The 16,967-nt window shown below is 37.9% G+C and overlaps 1 protein-coding gene across 1 annotated transcript in view; it reads right to left on the bottom strand.

The window, feature by feature from the left end:
• Positions 1-6,217: 6,217 nt before the first annotated feature.
• Positions 6,218-16,967, bottom strand: part of LOC122082637 (sphingosine-1-phosphate lyase) — a 14,306-nt gene continuing 3,556 nt past the window's right edge. The window contains exons 5-15 of the mRNA XM_042650328.1: positions 16,352-16,576; positions 16,123-16,264; positions 15,603-15,653; positions 15,381-15,472; positions 12,746-12,872; positions 10,579-10,594; positions 9,520-9,627; positions 9,295-9,349; positions 9,069-9,215; positions 7,431-7,509; positions 6,218-6,526 (exon numbers count right to left, since the gene is read on the bottom strand). Of these exons, the coding sequence (XP_042506262.1) occupies positions 6,404-6,526; positions 7,431-7,509; positions 9,069-9,215; positions 9,295-9,349; positions 9,520-9,627; positions 10,579-10,594; positions 12,746-12,872; positions 15,381-15,472; positions 15,603-15,653; positions 16,123-16,264; positions 16,352-16,576 (1,165 nt within the window). The 3' untranslated portion in view covers positions 6,218-6,403. The remainder of the gene's footprint in view (positions 6,527-7,430; positions 7,510-9,068; positions 9,216-9,294; positions 9,350-9,519; positions 9,628-10,578; positions 10,595-12,745; positions 12,873-15,380; positions 15,473-15,602; positions 15,654-16,122; positions 16,265-16,351; positions 16,577-16,967) is intronic.

The raw sequence follows: 16,967 nt of genomic DNA, 5'->3' as shown, positions 1-16,967 counted from the left end.
TTTTTTTTTTTTTTCTTTATATTCACCCGAGATTCGAGAATATAAATAATATGTCAACTTTAAAGGTTCTGCCTCGTTTCTTTTGTATAGTCTATAATCTATTTAATTTAATCTCTACTAGACCGGTAATTGTATTGTGTAGTAATAGTATGGTATAGTAAAGTAGTATTTCGTTTTCTATGTCCGCCAGGAAGTCATCATTTTACCGGTGAGAAGTCAATTTTCCGGCGGTTTTGTGTTCCCAAAGCTAAGCTTTGGTTTAATTTATTTTATAGCAAAAAAAAAAAAAAAGGGATTAATTATTGTGGAAATCATATGATTAAAAACAGGTTTGCTTAGGGCTTACGCATTCACCTTTTGTTGGAGGAAAATTTGTGGTATTGTGGGCCACTTACCGTTCTTGGACAGCTGTAGGAGTATTTTATTTTTTAATTGCTAAGTCGTAGGAGTGATTTTTCTGTTTTTTGGTACGAAGGCAAAATCGCTGCCCAAAACCCTAGAATCTCTGGAAGACAGATGAAAACAGAAACAGATTGGAATGGGATTTAAACAGCACAAAACTTCGAAAGATATGGACAAAATAGAGTAAAACTTATAGAGAATTAAAAAAAAAAAATTTAAGAGGAAAGAAATAAGACGTTTTATATGAATTAAGGAATTATTACATGATTATATGCATTTGATGTTGAAAATAATTATAATATTTAATATTAATTAATAATATATATCTTTTACTGTTGATGCTCCCCTTTTAGTAGTATATGTCTTTTTTTCCTCTTTTTATATAATAAAGGTATAAGTATCAGTATTTGTGTTTGCATTGATCTTTATTAGGATGTAGATTTGGGGTGGTATCGTATGTAAATTCAATAATAGAATAATTTTTTACTGGTATAACTAATTTGAATTCGTATCTTTATCAATTCTTAGGGATGATACCAATACACGTTGGTTGTAATGCCAATACATTACCATTTGCCAATGCTTAGAACCATGTGCCATTGTGTATGAGATGTATAGGAATATTTTACTGTTTTTATCATGGTTTTTTGTCGCCAATAAGGAATGGATTTCGCTTAAAAAAACAAGGGGGCTTTTTAGTTTCTACAGTATTCTCTTGGACGGAGAGAACATGGTTTGAACTCTAGACAATGGGCTTTGGATTAATCATATATCAATTTATAGATTTTAATGTAATTAAATATTTTCCTTATATTTTATTATCTGCTGTGGAGACGTAACTCTAAAACGATGCAAAAGATAATGAAAAATAAGAACAAACAATGTACACAGGTTCACCAACGGAGTCACCATCTTACCTATTGAGGCATTGCACCAGTACTCCTTGGATTAAACTATAACGGAATACAAGACATCATACACCGACACCATCTACTATTTTTTCACACTTTTAATTCATTGAAGGCTTGAAGCTTTATTTTAATGTCACTGGTACAAATGTCAATGCTACTTGCTATTAAATTCTTAACTATCAAATATTGTAGTAAGGCTGGTTCATCTACCCATATGTCTCTGTGTGCGTGTGTATATATATATATATATATATTATATTATCATATTATGCATACGATTATATGATTGGGTTAGGTATTTTAACACATATAGAGTGATATAGAACACTATCAATCACCGTAATGTTCGAGGGCAAGAGACGGTTGGGGGTGGGGGTGGGATAGTTGGAAAATGGTCATTTTGCTTCCTCAGATCCTGTGTCTAGGGATTGGTCCCACACTCTTTGTGCAAAAATTATTTTTCCCTTTACTTTTTCATTTGGTAGTACAAGTATCAACTTTTCTTAGGATTCCTTTTTCACCTTTCTTTCCTTTCCGACCGTCCAATATGGATATGCAACTATAAAAGATTCTTTCTTACATGGTAAATAAATCCAATCAAACTTTTTAAAAAAAAAAGAAAAAATCCAATCAAACGTCAGAGGTGATTAGTAAGTTGAGTTGGGGGGGGGGGGGGTGCTGGGGCCGACATTGGAGGTTGAAGGTGTGTTCCAAGGCTGCAAGCAGTCAATGACCATGTTAATACTGATCCATTAAGCGTGAGGCTGACCTATACCGCCCATCCATCGTATTAAGTAGTAAGAGCTCCGAATGTTCGATCTGTACCATTCATTCTGTTAGGTTTGACTATTTATTTAAGGGTGATTATGACTAATGGGGTCGTAAAAGTGAAAACAAAGCATTGCATGACTAACATGAGTACATGGATGACATGACTATTGTTCGCATTTACAAGTAATATCAATATGCAAGTAGGGAATAGTTGGAAAAAAGGTAATTTATAGTGCCACCCCCTAGAAAATGCCATTATTATAAGAACATTTTCTCTATTTCATCAAATTAGACTCAGACCCTCTATTGTTAGTCACTGTTAAGTGAAAAATTAAAATGATTGTTATACCCTTTTAACTAAAACAGATGTCGAAGCTTTCATTTTTAACTAAAACACATGACGAGCTACTTGTTTGGGTTTTGAGCGACGACTGTGAGATCGAGTTTAGAGTTGAGCTTGGTGGAGGAACCATCAGAGGAAGTGGTGACATTGAACTGCGAGATTTGGAGGGACATCGCAGTGAAGGTGGGACGGTGGGGCGATACAGGATCCATAAGGCGGCATAAATTGAGCGATTGTAGAGCTGAGCTTTCTTGGGCGAAAATGAAGGATTTCCATTGGGCTTCAGTGTTTGGGGAGGATTTGAAGTGGGTCTCGAAGGATATACCTATCAACCATGTCTTCAAGAGTTTTAGATCAGTTTAGGGTTTCTGTGAATTGAGAGATTCAATCTTTGATTCTTTAAAGGGAGAGGAAGATAGATGGTTGATGAAGTAGTAATGTTTTAGAGGAGATATTTAAAAGCAACAGAAAAGAACTATGGAAGCAAATGGAATTGAAGAAGAACCAGTTGAGGAGATAATAATAACCCTTCACTAACCCAGATGTTTCGTCCTCACTTATTTTAATGTGGAATCTCTTTCTCTTTAAAATGATTACATACATCTCAATTCTCAATCGAAATTGATTAAAAAAAAAAGAGGGAAGATGAATCTTCGTGTTATCCTTTGGAGTATAATCATGCTGAACACACATGATCGCGTAGGAATCATCAATCAACTCTATCAATTCCTTAAAATTTGCTGTGAAAAGGAAATCACAATCAACAAACATTACCCAACCATCGAATGGGCAAGAAATGTAGTCAGAAACCGACTGAACCAAAACTCGATGCTCTTTGTATGCCCTCTCTCACGTCAGTAAAGACCCTTACTCCTTAGATCCTGTTGTTTGATAGGTAAAACTTCCATTGGAACCAAAGAACTCTTAAGATCGAGTAACGACAGACCTCGTAAGCAAAATATCTTCACGTGGATCATAACCCACAAAGATCTTGAAGGGCTTCTTCACATAGAGGTCAGAGGGGTTTTGCCTGCAAAGAAGAAACGCAGGGGGTTACGGTTGAGGGTCACTACTTGTCACCGCTATCGTCGATGCTGCCACCGCCATGATCTCCAGTGCTCTGAATGATCGCCGGTGGTCCAAGAAAGGTATAGTAACTTATTACATGGGTATTTTAGATACTTCATAATATTTAATAATGGCATTTTGGTATTTAAGATAAAATATAATAGCTGACATCAGCGTATAGTGTATATTCCTTAACAGTGATTAACGGTAGGGGGTATGAGTCTAATTTGGTAAAACAGAGGGGGTGGTCTTATAATTATGGCATTCTCCAGGGGATAGCATTGTAAATTACCCTTAAAAAAAATAGGGCAAGAAAAGCTATTAACCCCTCACATTAATACGACTAATGATGATATGTGGGGATGGAGAGACATGATGGACCAAGTTTCCATGTGGCGGAGAGAGAACCTCATAATTCATTGGGGTTCATCCTTTAATTAGACTTAGAAAAAAGTATTTTAAACTTAAAAATATAGGAGGGGAAGTTAATGATGACATTCACTATTCAAAGTATTTCTAACCTTTAAAATAAGAATGAGAGTTAATGATGATATTCACTATTCAAAGAATCCAATCATAGCATAAAATCACGAATTTCTTCATCCTGGGCAAACTTTCTCTTTTGTTGCACTGTAATTTCTTGTTAAAGTTACATGGCACCAGAATTATCTTAGTACATAATTGTTTCTTCTCAATACATAGCTAGATAGCTATTAATTTAGGAGTGTCAAAAGTTGGCCCGTATCGATTGGCCCAATCTAAACCGATTGGTTGAATCCAAAATCTAGTTTGATCAATTTATAAACTTGTCGAGCTCAAGCACTAAGTCAACAACTGTATTAATGATCGGGCACAATGGCCTGATCATCGCTCAATCATGAACGACCATTTATAGCTGAATTAGCCCATCTAAGTCCACAAATCTGTTTATAGCCCAATTAGTAAATTGACCCGTTAAAGTTTGATTCATTCAATTACTTTGAGCCTAATTATGGATCAATAAACAACCAAACCAAATGTAAATATGTCCTTGCTCTGGTCTATGAGGTCCCATTATCTAAACGGACTAGAATGATATGTGATCTTAAATTCGTGGGGACCAACTTGACCCACTCAATTGTCGCCCCCCTAGCTATTATTGCCTTGTAGCATTGTAGGATGTGGGTTGGTCATCTAAATACAGTGTCACAGGGATTGAATTTAGAATTGAAGAGGGGTAGTTAAAGGGGAAAAGGATGGTGAAAGCTTACTTAAATTGAAGTTTGATGAATTATCTATGTGACTGAAAAGCCTGATGACAGATTGTTTTTGTTTGTTGTTGTGTGATTTTTTTGCTTTTCCAGTGCACAAAATTTGGACAATAGTTGGTTGTTTGGCATTAACAAGCAAAATCATACCAGTGTAATGGGACCCCTTATGCTTATCCATGTGAATTAAATTCCTATAACAAATTTGTGTTTGTTTCTTCTTGTGTTGGAACTTTTGCTACAAAACAAGAACAATAGTTGGTGCTTTGCCATTAAAAGCAGAGACCATAAATGTGAGTTATTTGAGGGAAAGGGTCACAGATTGTGGACCACCAAACAGTGCAGTCGGTCTCTCACAAGTCATGAGTCATGAGTCATGACTCCATGCATCTCCTGCCTAAATTAAGGATGTGTTTGGTTGGTTGTGATTTCCTAGGATGTATTACTTATTCGAAGGGTAATGCATACCAAACGCTGCATGGTCAACCAAATGAAGCGACCTCTAACAATCTATCTCCCCCCCCCCCCTCTGCCAGGTCAACACTCGGCATTTTTTAAAATCTCAACGGTTGATAACCATACATTCTCCAAGATTACTTGAAGTCAACCCGACCATGGAAGAAAACCCATACCCGACTCCCTCGATACCTGAACTCTTCTATTCAACGCCGGTGGTGTTTACGGCATGGCCCCTGCAAAACCGATGCCGACGAGTTCTCGCCGGAGGAGCTGCAGCCATGATCGCTGCTGAGAGTTGCACACTTACGGAGATAAATCGAAGGTAAACCCCCTCTCCTCACAATCTTCCATTACCTTATCTTAATCTTCCATTTAGAAATCTACCTCCATCTTTACAATCTACTCCATGACTGCCACCTCCTTGAGAAACCATTCCCCTACCATTTAACGAAACCCTAGCTTTAGGCAGTCCTATCTCCCATTAAACAGCGTTCGCAAGGGAGACACAGAGAGAGAGAGAGAGAGAGAGTCTGAAATGGGGTTTCCGTCTCCTTTGAGAGATCGACCTTCAACTAAATGTTGCGTATCCTGGGATTTGATCTCTGAATGAAAGACCGAGATGGAGATGAGGAGAGAGAACAAACGAAATAAACAAGGGGGTATTGAGAATTAGTCGAAGACTCACCGTTCACCGCTGAACTCAAACGGAAAAGGGGGCTAGGGTTTCACAATTTAGGGCTTTGTATTCTGAGACGGAGAAGAAAGGGGTTAAGGTTCCACCGCCGAACTCACGCATGGGTCATTGTCGGGTAGGGTAAAGTGGGTTAAATCGGAAAACTCGGTTGGATTTCATTTCGTCCACATGTCGACGAGGTGGGAGGTAGATGGTTGGAGCTTTAAGTCGTTGGAGAGCAATCGGATCCAAAAACATGTAAGACATTCAGAAGATACAAGTAGGAATTGTGCCATACAGCCTCGCGCACATATCTTCGTACAATATAGGAACTCAACCGAGCTTGTCTCCCATAAAATCAAATGATTTTTATTATAAACAATGAATAAAGAACCTTTACAGCATTGTAATCCATTTCTGAAAAATCATAAATCAGATGGCACTGAGAATAATATTCAATTCACAGAGGTTTGGAAAAGTTACAAATAATGAATTGGAAGGCCATATGTTGCCACAGATGTTGCTAATGCTAACAAGAGCTGTCCATGAAATCCAACAATAGCTCTCCAACCATACCTCTATCAGGCATCTTACCTGCAGCACCATAGATGGGAGCAAGCCCTCCCTTAATTGGACCAGGATTTTCCTTTACCTGAAAAAAAAAAAGGGAAGCAGCTGATCACCTTTGTAAGTTCAAAACACCAGATATACATATTTCTTAACACTACAAAAGGGTGGTGTTATCCCCATCTTTTCCAGACACAAGTTCATTAAGCACATCAAACAAGAGCAGCCATACGCCAAAAGAAAAGGAGTGGATGTCACGGATCACCCAAGCAGTGCTCTAAAAACCAATAAAGCTTATTCCTCTAGTCATGGAGCTTAAGAGAAATCAAGCCCTAAGCTTAAAAACTACACTTCACAAATTCAAGGAATACATGTGCATGCCATAAATCATGAAAGTAGGGTTTATCTTCCACATACATTAGAGTCCAAAATAATGTCAGCACTATATATTATTTTCCATTTCAAATAAACTTATACAGGGTAGTGCTTATGTTGCTATGAATTTCCTCTTAAAAACTTTCAGAATACAATTACTTATTTACAGAAATATGAAGCTTATGATATCTTCACTTACTAGAATTATTTCTTTCAATTAGTGTTGCATAGTTCCATTATATTACTGATTTTGTTTTATTTATATGTTATGTATTGTTTAGAGAAATCCTTGCTTCCTTGTAAGCCATACATGTCACACTTCAAAGGCTCACGCCTCACGTTTAAGCCAAGTGGATACCTTGTACCATGCCTTTAAGAAAGACACGGATACTAACCAACAGATCAAATATCCATTTAACGTTTTGTGATTTCTGCAGCAATCCACATAATAAATGGAATATTCAGTCTTCGTTTGGAAACTATTTCTGAACAACATCCCATTCAAGTGGTGCATCTTTTAACACTCAGATCTGAAGAGATGACACACAACACCATTAAAACTTGTGATCGGCACTTGCATTTTGGATCAGTTGTAAAAGAAAAAAGCGACTTACAGTTTGCACAGATTCTCGCAAATCTCTGAGGAAGTCTTCCACAACAGGTACATGTTGAAGGGTCACGCAGATATGAATGCTGGATGGTTGCACAAGGAAAAGAAGGCACATGTTGAAGGGTCAACAGGTATGAATGCTAGATAATTGCGCATGGAGAAGAACAATAATTTCGTGGCATGTAAAACTAATTAAATAAAACCAACAAAAGTTCCACATACAATACAAGTGTCTACAAATCATTCTTACTCTTAACAGAAGAAAGAAAAAAACATGTCTCATGAATTTGGGTCATCAATTCAGGCTACATGTTGAAGTGGTTAAACAAAAAAAATACTGCTCCCCGGCTGTGCCTCAGCCTGGACATCTTCCAACAACCTCCCCATTTCTACCATGTGATCTGATCACTTGGTCATTTTGACTATTATACAATACAAGTGTCTACAAATCATTCTTACTCTTAACAGAAGAAAGAAAAAAACATGTCTCATGAATTTGGGTCATCAATTCAGGCTACATGTTGAAGTGGTTAAACAAAAAAAATACTGCTCCCCGGCTGTGCCTCAGCCCGGACATCTTCCAACAACCTCCCCATTTCTACCATGTGATCTGATCACTTGGTCATTTTGACTATTAGATAGATGGGGAATCCCTTGGATAAGCCATCACATGTCAAACTTAGTGGCTTTCATCTCAACCATTTGACCCATCTTGTAAGGGGTTTTTTCCCACCTTTTTCCAATAGTTCGCAACCCTCAAACAGAGTTGACTGGTACAAAGAATTACATGGGACATGGAAATGTCCCTGTTGTATTTTGCTGATGGCAAAATTTTGGTAGATGAAACAAAAGCAAAGACAAATGATAATTTAAAATTCGAGTAAGGAGGATGAAGTGGACAGGTGATTTTGGAGTATTGTGTGATCAACACATACAATTAAAACTTGAATTTTTTTATAGGGCGGCTATAGGATCAATAATGATGTATGTATGGAGCTGAATCTTGGATGGTAAAGAAACATCATATAAACAAAAAAAAGTGTAACTGAGGTGAGGATGTTAAGATAATGAGCGGTAAAACTAGAAAGATAATAAGGTATGAAATTTTAGGAGTAGCTCTGATACATGGTTAAAAAAAAAAAAAAATTCATTTGAAGATCGTTTGAAGTTCGCATGGACATATGGAAAGAAGACCTCACAATGACTTAAATGACTCACACTGGAGGAGCCAAAAGAGCAAAGAGCAGGCCTAAAATGACTTTGGTGAGAAAAGAAACGCATGGATTAAGGTGGCGTCAAGTATGTCTATGAGTAGACTTGAATGTGAAACGAGATTGATGTTTTTGACCCTCATTTAGTTGGAGCAAGGCTTAGTTGAGTTGAGTTATATGGCGATGTCTTGCTGGAATGAAACTCTACCCATGATTTGATAATGACATAGACGACAAGCATGACCAAAAGTTTGGATGTCTAACACATAGTTGACAGACCCAAACATGGCAGAAAAGCCTAGGCCACCAGAAGGTTTCCAGCAGAGGCACAGCCAGATCAACTAAACCAGCCAAAGTAAGAGGTCACTGTGTTATAACTGCATTTGCAGTGTATAAACCCTATGGTGTCACAAATCTCAAAAAATGTATACCTGTTGGGCCTCTGCAACGCATTCAAGTGCCAACCTCTGGAGGACATTATGTCATTGACCTCAAATATGTCTACACAATTTGACCCAAACGCTACAATAGTCATATCTGGCTTTCCAACAATAAATAGCTCAGGAATCTCCTTTATTCTGCAAGCAAGCAAAAGGTGATTTTACATAGTGGAAACTTGGAACACCACTGACTGTTTCAAGAGGAAATATGTCTTACCCTTTCTGTATTCTCTTTGATATTTCCATGATCTCTCTCGTGCTCTCCAAATACCCTAGGAAATGTAAAAGGATCAGATTATGCATCATCCATGACAGTTGATGACAAATGGAAAATCAGCAACAGGGACATCTGAACACAAAGAAATTGGATAATAAAAGGCAATAAGTAGCAATAAGTAACAATTTTTCTAAGAGGCACACAAGGATATTTGCATTCATTTACCTTCATGCCCTAGAGACATCATAGCTGCCCAAGCACCTGCAATCAATCCCCCAGGCCTGCTTCCAGCAATTGTTGGAGAAACATAAAGCCCTCCAGACCATTCAGTTACTGTTGCACATAGAATAGAAGAGGACTCTTTAAGTGAATAGAAAAAGAATCAAGAACATTGCACAATACTTTCCTGATCAGAGGTTCCAAAAAATATTAAAAAGCAAGCTAAGGGTCTAAGTTCAGAACCAAAATAGCATATGTCCCTGGTCACACCAATATGGTCAACCCATCGAACAGAAAAAAGAGGAAGAGACACATTCTGGTCATATGTGTTAACAACCCAGTTCATCTCAAGGTATGCCCATCTTCCATGTACCATAAAAAAAGAGAACCTCCCACGAAAGAGATGAATCACAACCATTTGGGTTCTGAGAAGCAATGCCGGAGGTGGCATCATTCCCGCTAAAGAAAGCTTCCTATACAGGTTATCTGCTTGGAGGGTCATTCAGAACTGTTCATCAATGCCATTTCAGCTGCATAACCCCATCCTGGAGCACTCAATCATTAACTGAAGATATTTGTAATATAGCTTCGAAAGAGCTCCAGAAGTTCAAAGTCCAGCATGAGTTCCCTCCCAGAAGCAAATCAAGTTGCTGACTGCCTTTAAACTAGGTCTAAGCTCATGTCAATCTAAATGTTGGGAGAAAGTGATCCCTCCAGAGGTACTTCACCTTTTATAGTAGAACATAGTCAACCAAATGAAGTGACCCACATTTTAGCATATCATTGAACCAATAAAGAAGGAGCTCAGGTAGGCAGATCATTCTATCCCAAATTGACTTCATTTGGCATTGGAACCAGAATCTTGCAGTCCAAGAGTTTAGGTTAATGTTCCACAGGAGGTGCAGGTTGGTAATTAACTGAACTACTATGATGAATTACCAAGATATTACTCAGGCAAAAGAAAAAGACTAAAAGTAGATAAGTGAACCAGTAATACAAAAGCGTTGGGATAACACTTCTACATAACCAGAATATAGTGTAAAAGGATTAAGATCGAGAGCTTACTTGCCACAAATTGGTGCTGTTGAAGAAGTGGAGCATAGAAACAACAAATAAGTCGCATGTCAAACATGAAAAAGGAAAGTATGAGTATCCCATGCAAAATCATGAAAAGGAAATAAAAGGAAGGAAGGCCAATGAATAAGGAAAGTTAATTACATAGAAGAACATATATAAAATTTCATTCTCATTATACTCCACATTATGACATAATGCAGCTTGTTTCATGTTGATCATTTGTCATATGTAGAAGGCAGACACTACGGCAAAACAAAATGGTAACATACATTATAGCTCACCATATCCATAAACAATCAAGGTTCAGAAACTCAAAAGTTACAATAAGATCCACTAACAACTTCCAGATAATTTTGATATTTTAAACGGCCAAGTTACAGAAATACCTTGACGAGTCGATGATTGTCTAATTGAACACTTGTACACCACCCTAAAATGTCCTAAAGTTCTAGCATTTCAGCAAATATTTAAATGACTAAATTACAAGCCGAAGACAAAATACATACACCGAATAGATGCAGAAAGGAAACACACCAGCATTATGTAATTTAAGAAAAAGAAGATAATAGCATTTAATGTAGAATTTCGTTTCAAATAACTTCAAATAAAACTCATATATAAAGATTGCACCTCCTTCTGTTAAGGAGGAAGTTAGCACCGTCTCCTATACTTTAAACTGATAATATCCTCAATCTCCACACTTATTAGGCCTCGGGATTCTCATTCAGAAATGCAACTCAACCATTTGATCACTCCTGCAGTGTCATCCTCAATACCTTCAGCTGGAGGTGGTTCCACAGTTTGCTGATCACCACACCCCTCCCCCCCAAGTTCAGCACTGTTTGTAGGGACACTGGCAGTCAGCTCGTGATCGGTTCCACTATCTCTGCAGCTCATCACCAGAGTGTGGCTGCCTTCCATTTTGCCCTCACCTCTATCTTCCCAGCAGCCACATTCATTACTGCTAGAGCCACTGCTCCAACCCTCTTTGCCATGTCTGCCACAATCATCACTGCTTCCAAGAGAATTCTGGCTCTTGTGAAGGTTCTGTCCAGTCTCCTCTTCTTTTTCTCCTATTTGAAGGGTTCAACGAGATAACAATTCCATACTCCAAGTATGGCTTGTGGGGATATAATGGAAACTAAATAGCTCACTGTGGGAAGCTCCCTGCCTGTACCCTACAGGAGTTGGCCGCAAAGCCCAGGGACACTATAAAGAACCAATAATGTTTGTGGAGAAATTCAGCAAAGTCGGTGCATCTTCTTAGTGTGTCTACACTTACACCTTATGCAGGAGAGGGAGACGTGGGGGGGGGGGGGGGGACCTTCCCCGTTCCTAATCCTCATCTTTCATTTGATGAGGAAGAAAGGGTCATTTGACCTATTTGCCTCATCCACTGAAAATCAAGGAGAGATCGAAGGTACTTTCTGATATTTGTGTCAAGTACAAATAATCAGAACTCATTATTCAGTCTGTCCTAGTACATGGCTAAGCCATCACATACGCTAGAAATCAGCATGATGTAATGATCTCAATCATGCATTTTTGTTGGATTTCCATTGCATATCAAGATTTAGATGACCACCAATTATCCAGTCATGATGTTTCTGGTTCTGGCAAACTGAATCCTAATTTCCATACACAAGATACATCATACATGCCCTATAGATGGTGCCACACAGATATTTGAAGATGTGTTACACCTAAACTTGATCACTTGCAATAGATAATGTGATATCTTCAGTTTTTGCCTTTTGCCTTCTCCAAGGAATCCCTTTTCCAAATGAAAACATCCTCCTGCCAAATTCCAGCAGCTGCATTGACACCCCCCCCCCCCCCAAAATAAATAAATAAATAAATTTCCTCCTTCTACACACCCATTATGTGTGAAGGGGTATCAAACCAGTTCTATCCAACATATTTGATATGCTCCCCCTTGATATCGAATTCACAGGGCAAAAGAAACCCAGTCAAATAGTATCCAAAGGCAACAACCATACCATTTGCCATTATATATATATATATATATATAAAATAACGATAATAATAATTACTATTATTATTACTAGTGGTAGTACTACTAGTAGTAGTAGTATAATACGAGTGACAAAATTCAACAAGAAATTCTTTTCAAAATTGTTAATCAAGAATTTACCTTTCTAATTTCACGGTTCCTGTATAGGACAATACTTGTTCCTTTGGGAGCCAAACCATACTTATGCACATCCGCAGATATCGATGTCACTCCTTTAACAGAAAAATCAAAATGTGGAATTGGGTACCTGGAATTAAAGGTAGGGAAGCATGTGAATGCATGAAAGAAAAATAAAAGAGGGAAAATAAATGGAGGTTAGAAATGCTAGTGAGGCCAACAAATATTCATATAAGTATAGATATTATACTAGTATCATTTGCAAACTTACTGTGGGAGTGACAGAGAAGTAGGTTTGACATTAACTTGATTTAGGTATATTTAGTCTACAAAGAAAAGTATGAAATAACTTGAAGGAATTATTATGCACTTGGGGTATGGTAAAGAACTTGAAGGAATTACATTTGGCCAACCTCCAACTGATGTAATACTGAAATTGAGGAAGCTCAAAACAGTACCAGGGTAGGATCTTTTCTCAGAGAATAGGGAATTCTAGATATGGAGAATAGGATATTGCTAAAACTTGTTGAAAGATAAAAAAAAGATGGAACAATAAACAATAATATAACACCCGGGCTTCACACCGCAAGGTGGATCGACTGGATCAAACACCAACCTACCTTGATCAAACACAAGGGATTTCTTGATCAAACACAAGAGATTCTTGATCAAACACAAGAAGAGAGTTGCATAAGCAAACTTTGATTTCAAATTCTGAGTTGTCTTTGAATGCTTACAATTGATCCCTATTTATAGGACCAACTCAACAAAACATTACATACCCAACTTCCAACTAACATTAGTAGAAAGTCTTCACTTATTAAAGTTGAGGTAGGAAAATCCTCACCTTCCAACTACTAAAGTTGAAAAAGCCTTCACCTACCAACTACCAAAAGTGGAAAAATCCTCACCTCTTAAAGTTACAATGGAAAAGTCATCCCCCAACTACCAAAGGTGGAAAAGTCTTCATCCCCCACCTACCAAAGGTGGAAAATCTTCATCCCCCACCTACCAAAGGTGGAAAAGTCTTCATCCCCCAACTACCAAAGGTGGAAAAATCTTCATCCCCCACCTACCAAAGGTGGAAAAGTCTTCACCCATCATCACTTACAAAAGTGAATTGATCCCCCCATTTAGAAAAGTAAAAAGTAAAAGTAAAAGTAACTTCTAACCACTTAAATTGAACCGATATTGGACCAACATGGACCATGGTTCAATTGGAACTAAACTAAGACATAAAACATGAAAAAACTAAGTATAAAATTAATAAGTATCAACAAGGTAAGGCCACATGCTAGTTACTCTTGTTGGCCTTCTTCCTACGGATGTAGGTCTTCAGATCTGCATCACCAACCCTCCCCCACCAACCCACCCACACCCCCCCAAAAAAAAAAAAAAAAACTCTTAAAGATTAGCAAGTTCCTTGCATTTGTTGGTCCTATGATACTGGACATTCATATAAGTGAGCAGCAAGAGTTCATGGACATGTTGCCTGCGTTATCATCTAGTCATATGTTGATTTTCATTTCAATCTAATGCCACCACATGTTGGTTGTTGAACTTGTTTGAAAAATATAATTCTACCTGAAGAACAGTTACAAACAAAGTCTGTTAAAGAAACAAGGCTAAAGCCTGTATATGGTGGCTGGTGGCACATTGGTAGAGATAGGCCACTAACTTTCACACATTGGCCTATCTAGGAATTACCATATATCCAACAGTCAGAATGACCAAAATAACCCATGGAGTGGGCCTCCTCAACTATCGGATTAGGTTCCTTCCTTAAACTAGTGAGGAAAATGATGACATGAACATTGATGATGCATTAAGCATGCTCTCAGAAGAAATTTCTCAATAATTATTGATAGTAGTCGCCAGTCAGACATTAAGAGTAGCTAAGGCTGGTATTTAAAAAAAAAAAAAAAAAAAAAAACAAGCAAACAAACAAGGGAGAGAGCTTTAGATCAAACCTAGAAAAAGCTCTTGTTTAAGTAATTCAACCAATCTTCTTACAATGACCAAACATGAAACAAGCCATGCTTCAATCTTCAATCAAATCCAAGCACTTGATTCTCCTACAGGGTTTGGGACTGATTTCTACAACTAAATCTCATTATTTTCTATATGAAAAGGCATTGATCTCTCTTATTAATTGACCCAAATATCCCTATCAACTACCATTACCAAATAATTCAAGCATGGATGAACCGACCAGGGAGTCCGGATCCTCTCCCCTGCAGGTAACCATGATGTGAGATGGGGTGGGGTGGTTACCTGCAGAGGAGAGGAACCTGATTCCCGACCGGGATGGGGGGGGGGGGGGAGATTCCAGCTGCATCGCATTTCAAACAATAATAATCTCTAATAACAGTATAATGGGGATAGCATCTACGGAGCATTAAAGCCTTTTGACTGTATAAGGTTATGCAGAATGACAATGATAATAGGCAATACTTAAAAGAAGTATGTGAGAAGCAAAAGGTGCATTCCGTCAGAAGAATTTATGCTCCACAATAAACTTGAACAAGCAAGAATAAAAAACAACCATCAAAACAACAGCAAGCTTTACATGTCAACACTATTGGAGCCAACATGAGGGGTTGAAAACAAAAGGAGCAGACAATCCGAATGAGCATACCCAAGTTTACGAGCAAAAGGCAACACAAAGCCACCAAGGCACAGATCAACATGGAAACAAATTCCAAAACTTGATGCCAATTCACCAAGTTCCTGCACGGTAAGTTGGTAAGCAGGAAAAGACATCAAATCTACAGATAATTCGGGGGGAAATAAAAAGACAGAATTGATGAACCACAGAGAGAATTTTAAGAGATACTATGGCATGTCCAAACTCACATACTTCAATGGGATCAATGATGCCATGTGGATACCCGGGTGCAGATCCAACAATCTGAGAATACAAGAATTCAAGTTATTTGATGCAAACTTATGCAAAAAAGAAAAGCAATCCTTAACGATGACAGGGTGACAATACCATGATTGGTGAAAGAAATTTGTTGAATTCATTTTACGACACCAATACAAGCCAAAGTGATGGCCATCCACCATGGCACCTAGGCACTGCCTAGGCAGGTCCGAGGAGTCAAGGAAACGCCATATTTTCCAAGTATATTTCTTATATATGTGAATGTATAGTATTGCGTCGTAAAAATGCTTAAGACATATAAAATGTGGAGGACCCAAGATTGGGTTTTCAGGTCCAGCCCCCTCAACACACAAGGCAACTGGTTGCCTTGTACTTTGAGGCCTGTTTATCGCCTAGGCGACACCTTGAGAATGGTGGTAACATTTGAATCTTCCTCCCTTCTCCAAAATCATAATTCATAGCAAAAAATTCCAATAGAGAAAGCAATCCATACCAAAACCGTGTTCCTGTTAATATATCGTTTAATAGCTCCGATATCTGCTTGAAACTCTTTATTGACAGGGACACGCCACAGCTTAATATTAAAATATTGTGCAGCCTTGTCATATGCGGAGTGTGCAGATTCAGGTATTATCCTACATTAGGAGAATCAGAGTAAGTACATAACATTTTCAAAGCAAGAATGGTTGCACACTATATATAAGTCCACAAAAATAGCCCACATTTCAGGTCTCGTGATTCCCTTCTTTGTTTCCATGTAGTCGCGTGAGGATTTTACAGCTAATAATATACTTTCAGTTCCACCAGATGTCATGTTGCCACAAATCTTTCCTCCAGAAGTCTTCTCCTTGCTGCCAAGTAGTGCAGCTGTCATTGCAACCACTTCACTTTCAAAGCGTACAACACTTTGGAATACATCCATATGCAAAGGATTGGTATGGGAGAACCTGAAATATTTGTATTTAAAATTAAGACCAATAAGTAGGACAACTGCTTATCACTTGACAAATCAAAGATTTCAGTTTCAGATCTTAATATCAAGGCAATCTTACTTAGAATATGAACTCTTAACAATACAATACATTGCCTAGGTAACCACAAAAAACAAACCACTAGCAAGAGTCTACATAATATCCACCAGATCAATTTTTTATTGAAGCATCTACATAATATTCAAGAGATCAATTTTTAGTTGAAGCATATATGTACATACATTGATCCCATTATATTTCTGCTATTTTCAAACAATAACTTAAATGGGATGAAAACAATACAGTTAATTCCAATACAAAATTTGGAGCAACAATAAATAAACCTAAAAGGGTGGGGGGGGGGGAA

This window comes from Macadamia integrifolia, chromosome 6 (assembly GCF_013358625.1).
Source record: "Macadamia integrifolia cultivar HAES 741 chromosome 6, SCU_Mint_v3, whole genome shotgun sequence".
Taxonomy (NCBI): Eukaryota; Viridiplantae; Streptophyta; class Magnoliopsida; order Proteales; family Proteaceae; genus Macadamia; species Macadamia integrifolia.
This window is presented reverse-complemented; position numbering and strand designations above follow the sequence as displayed.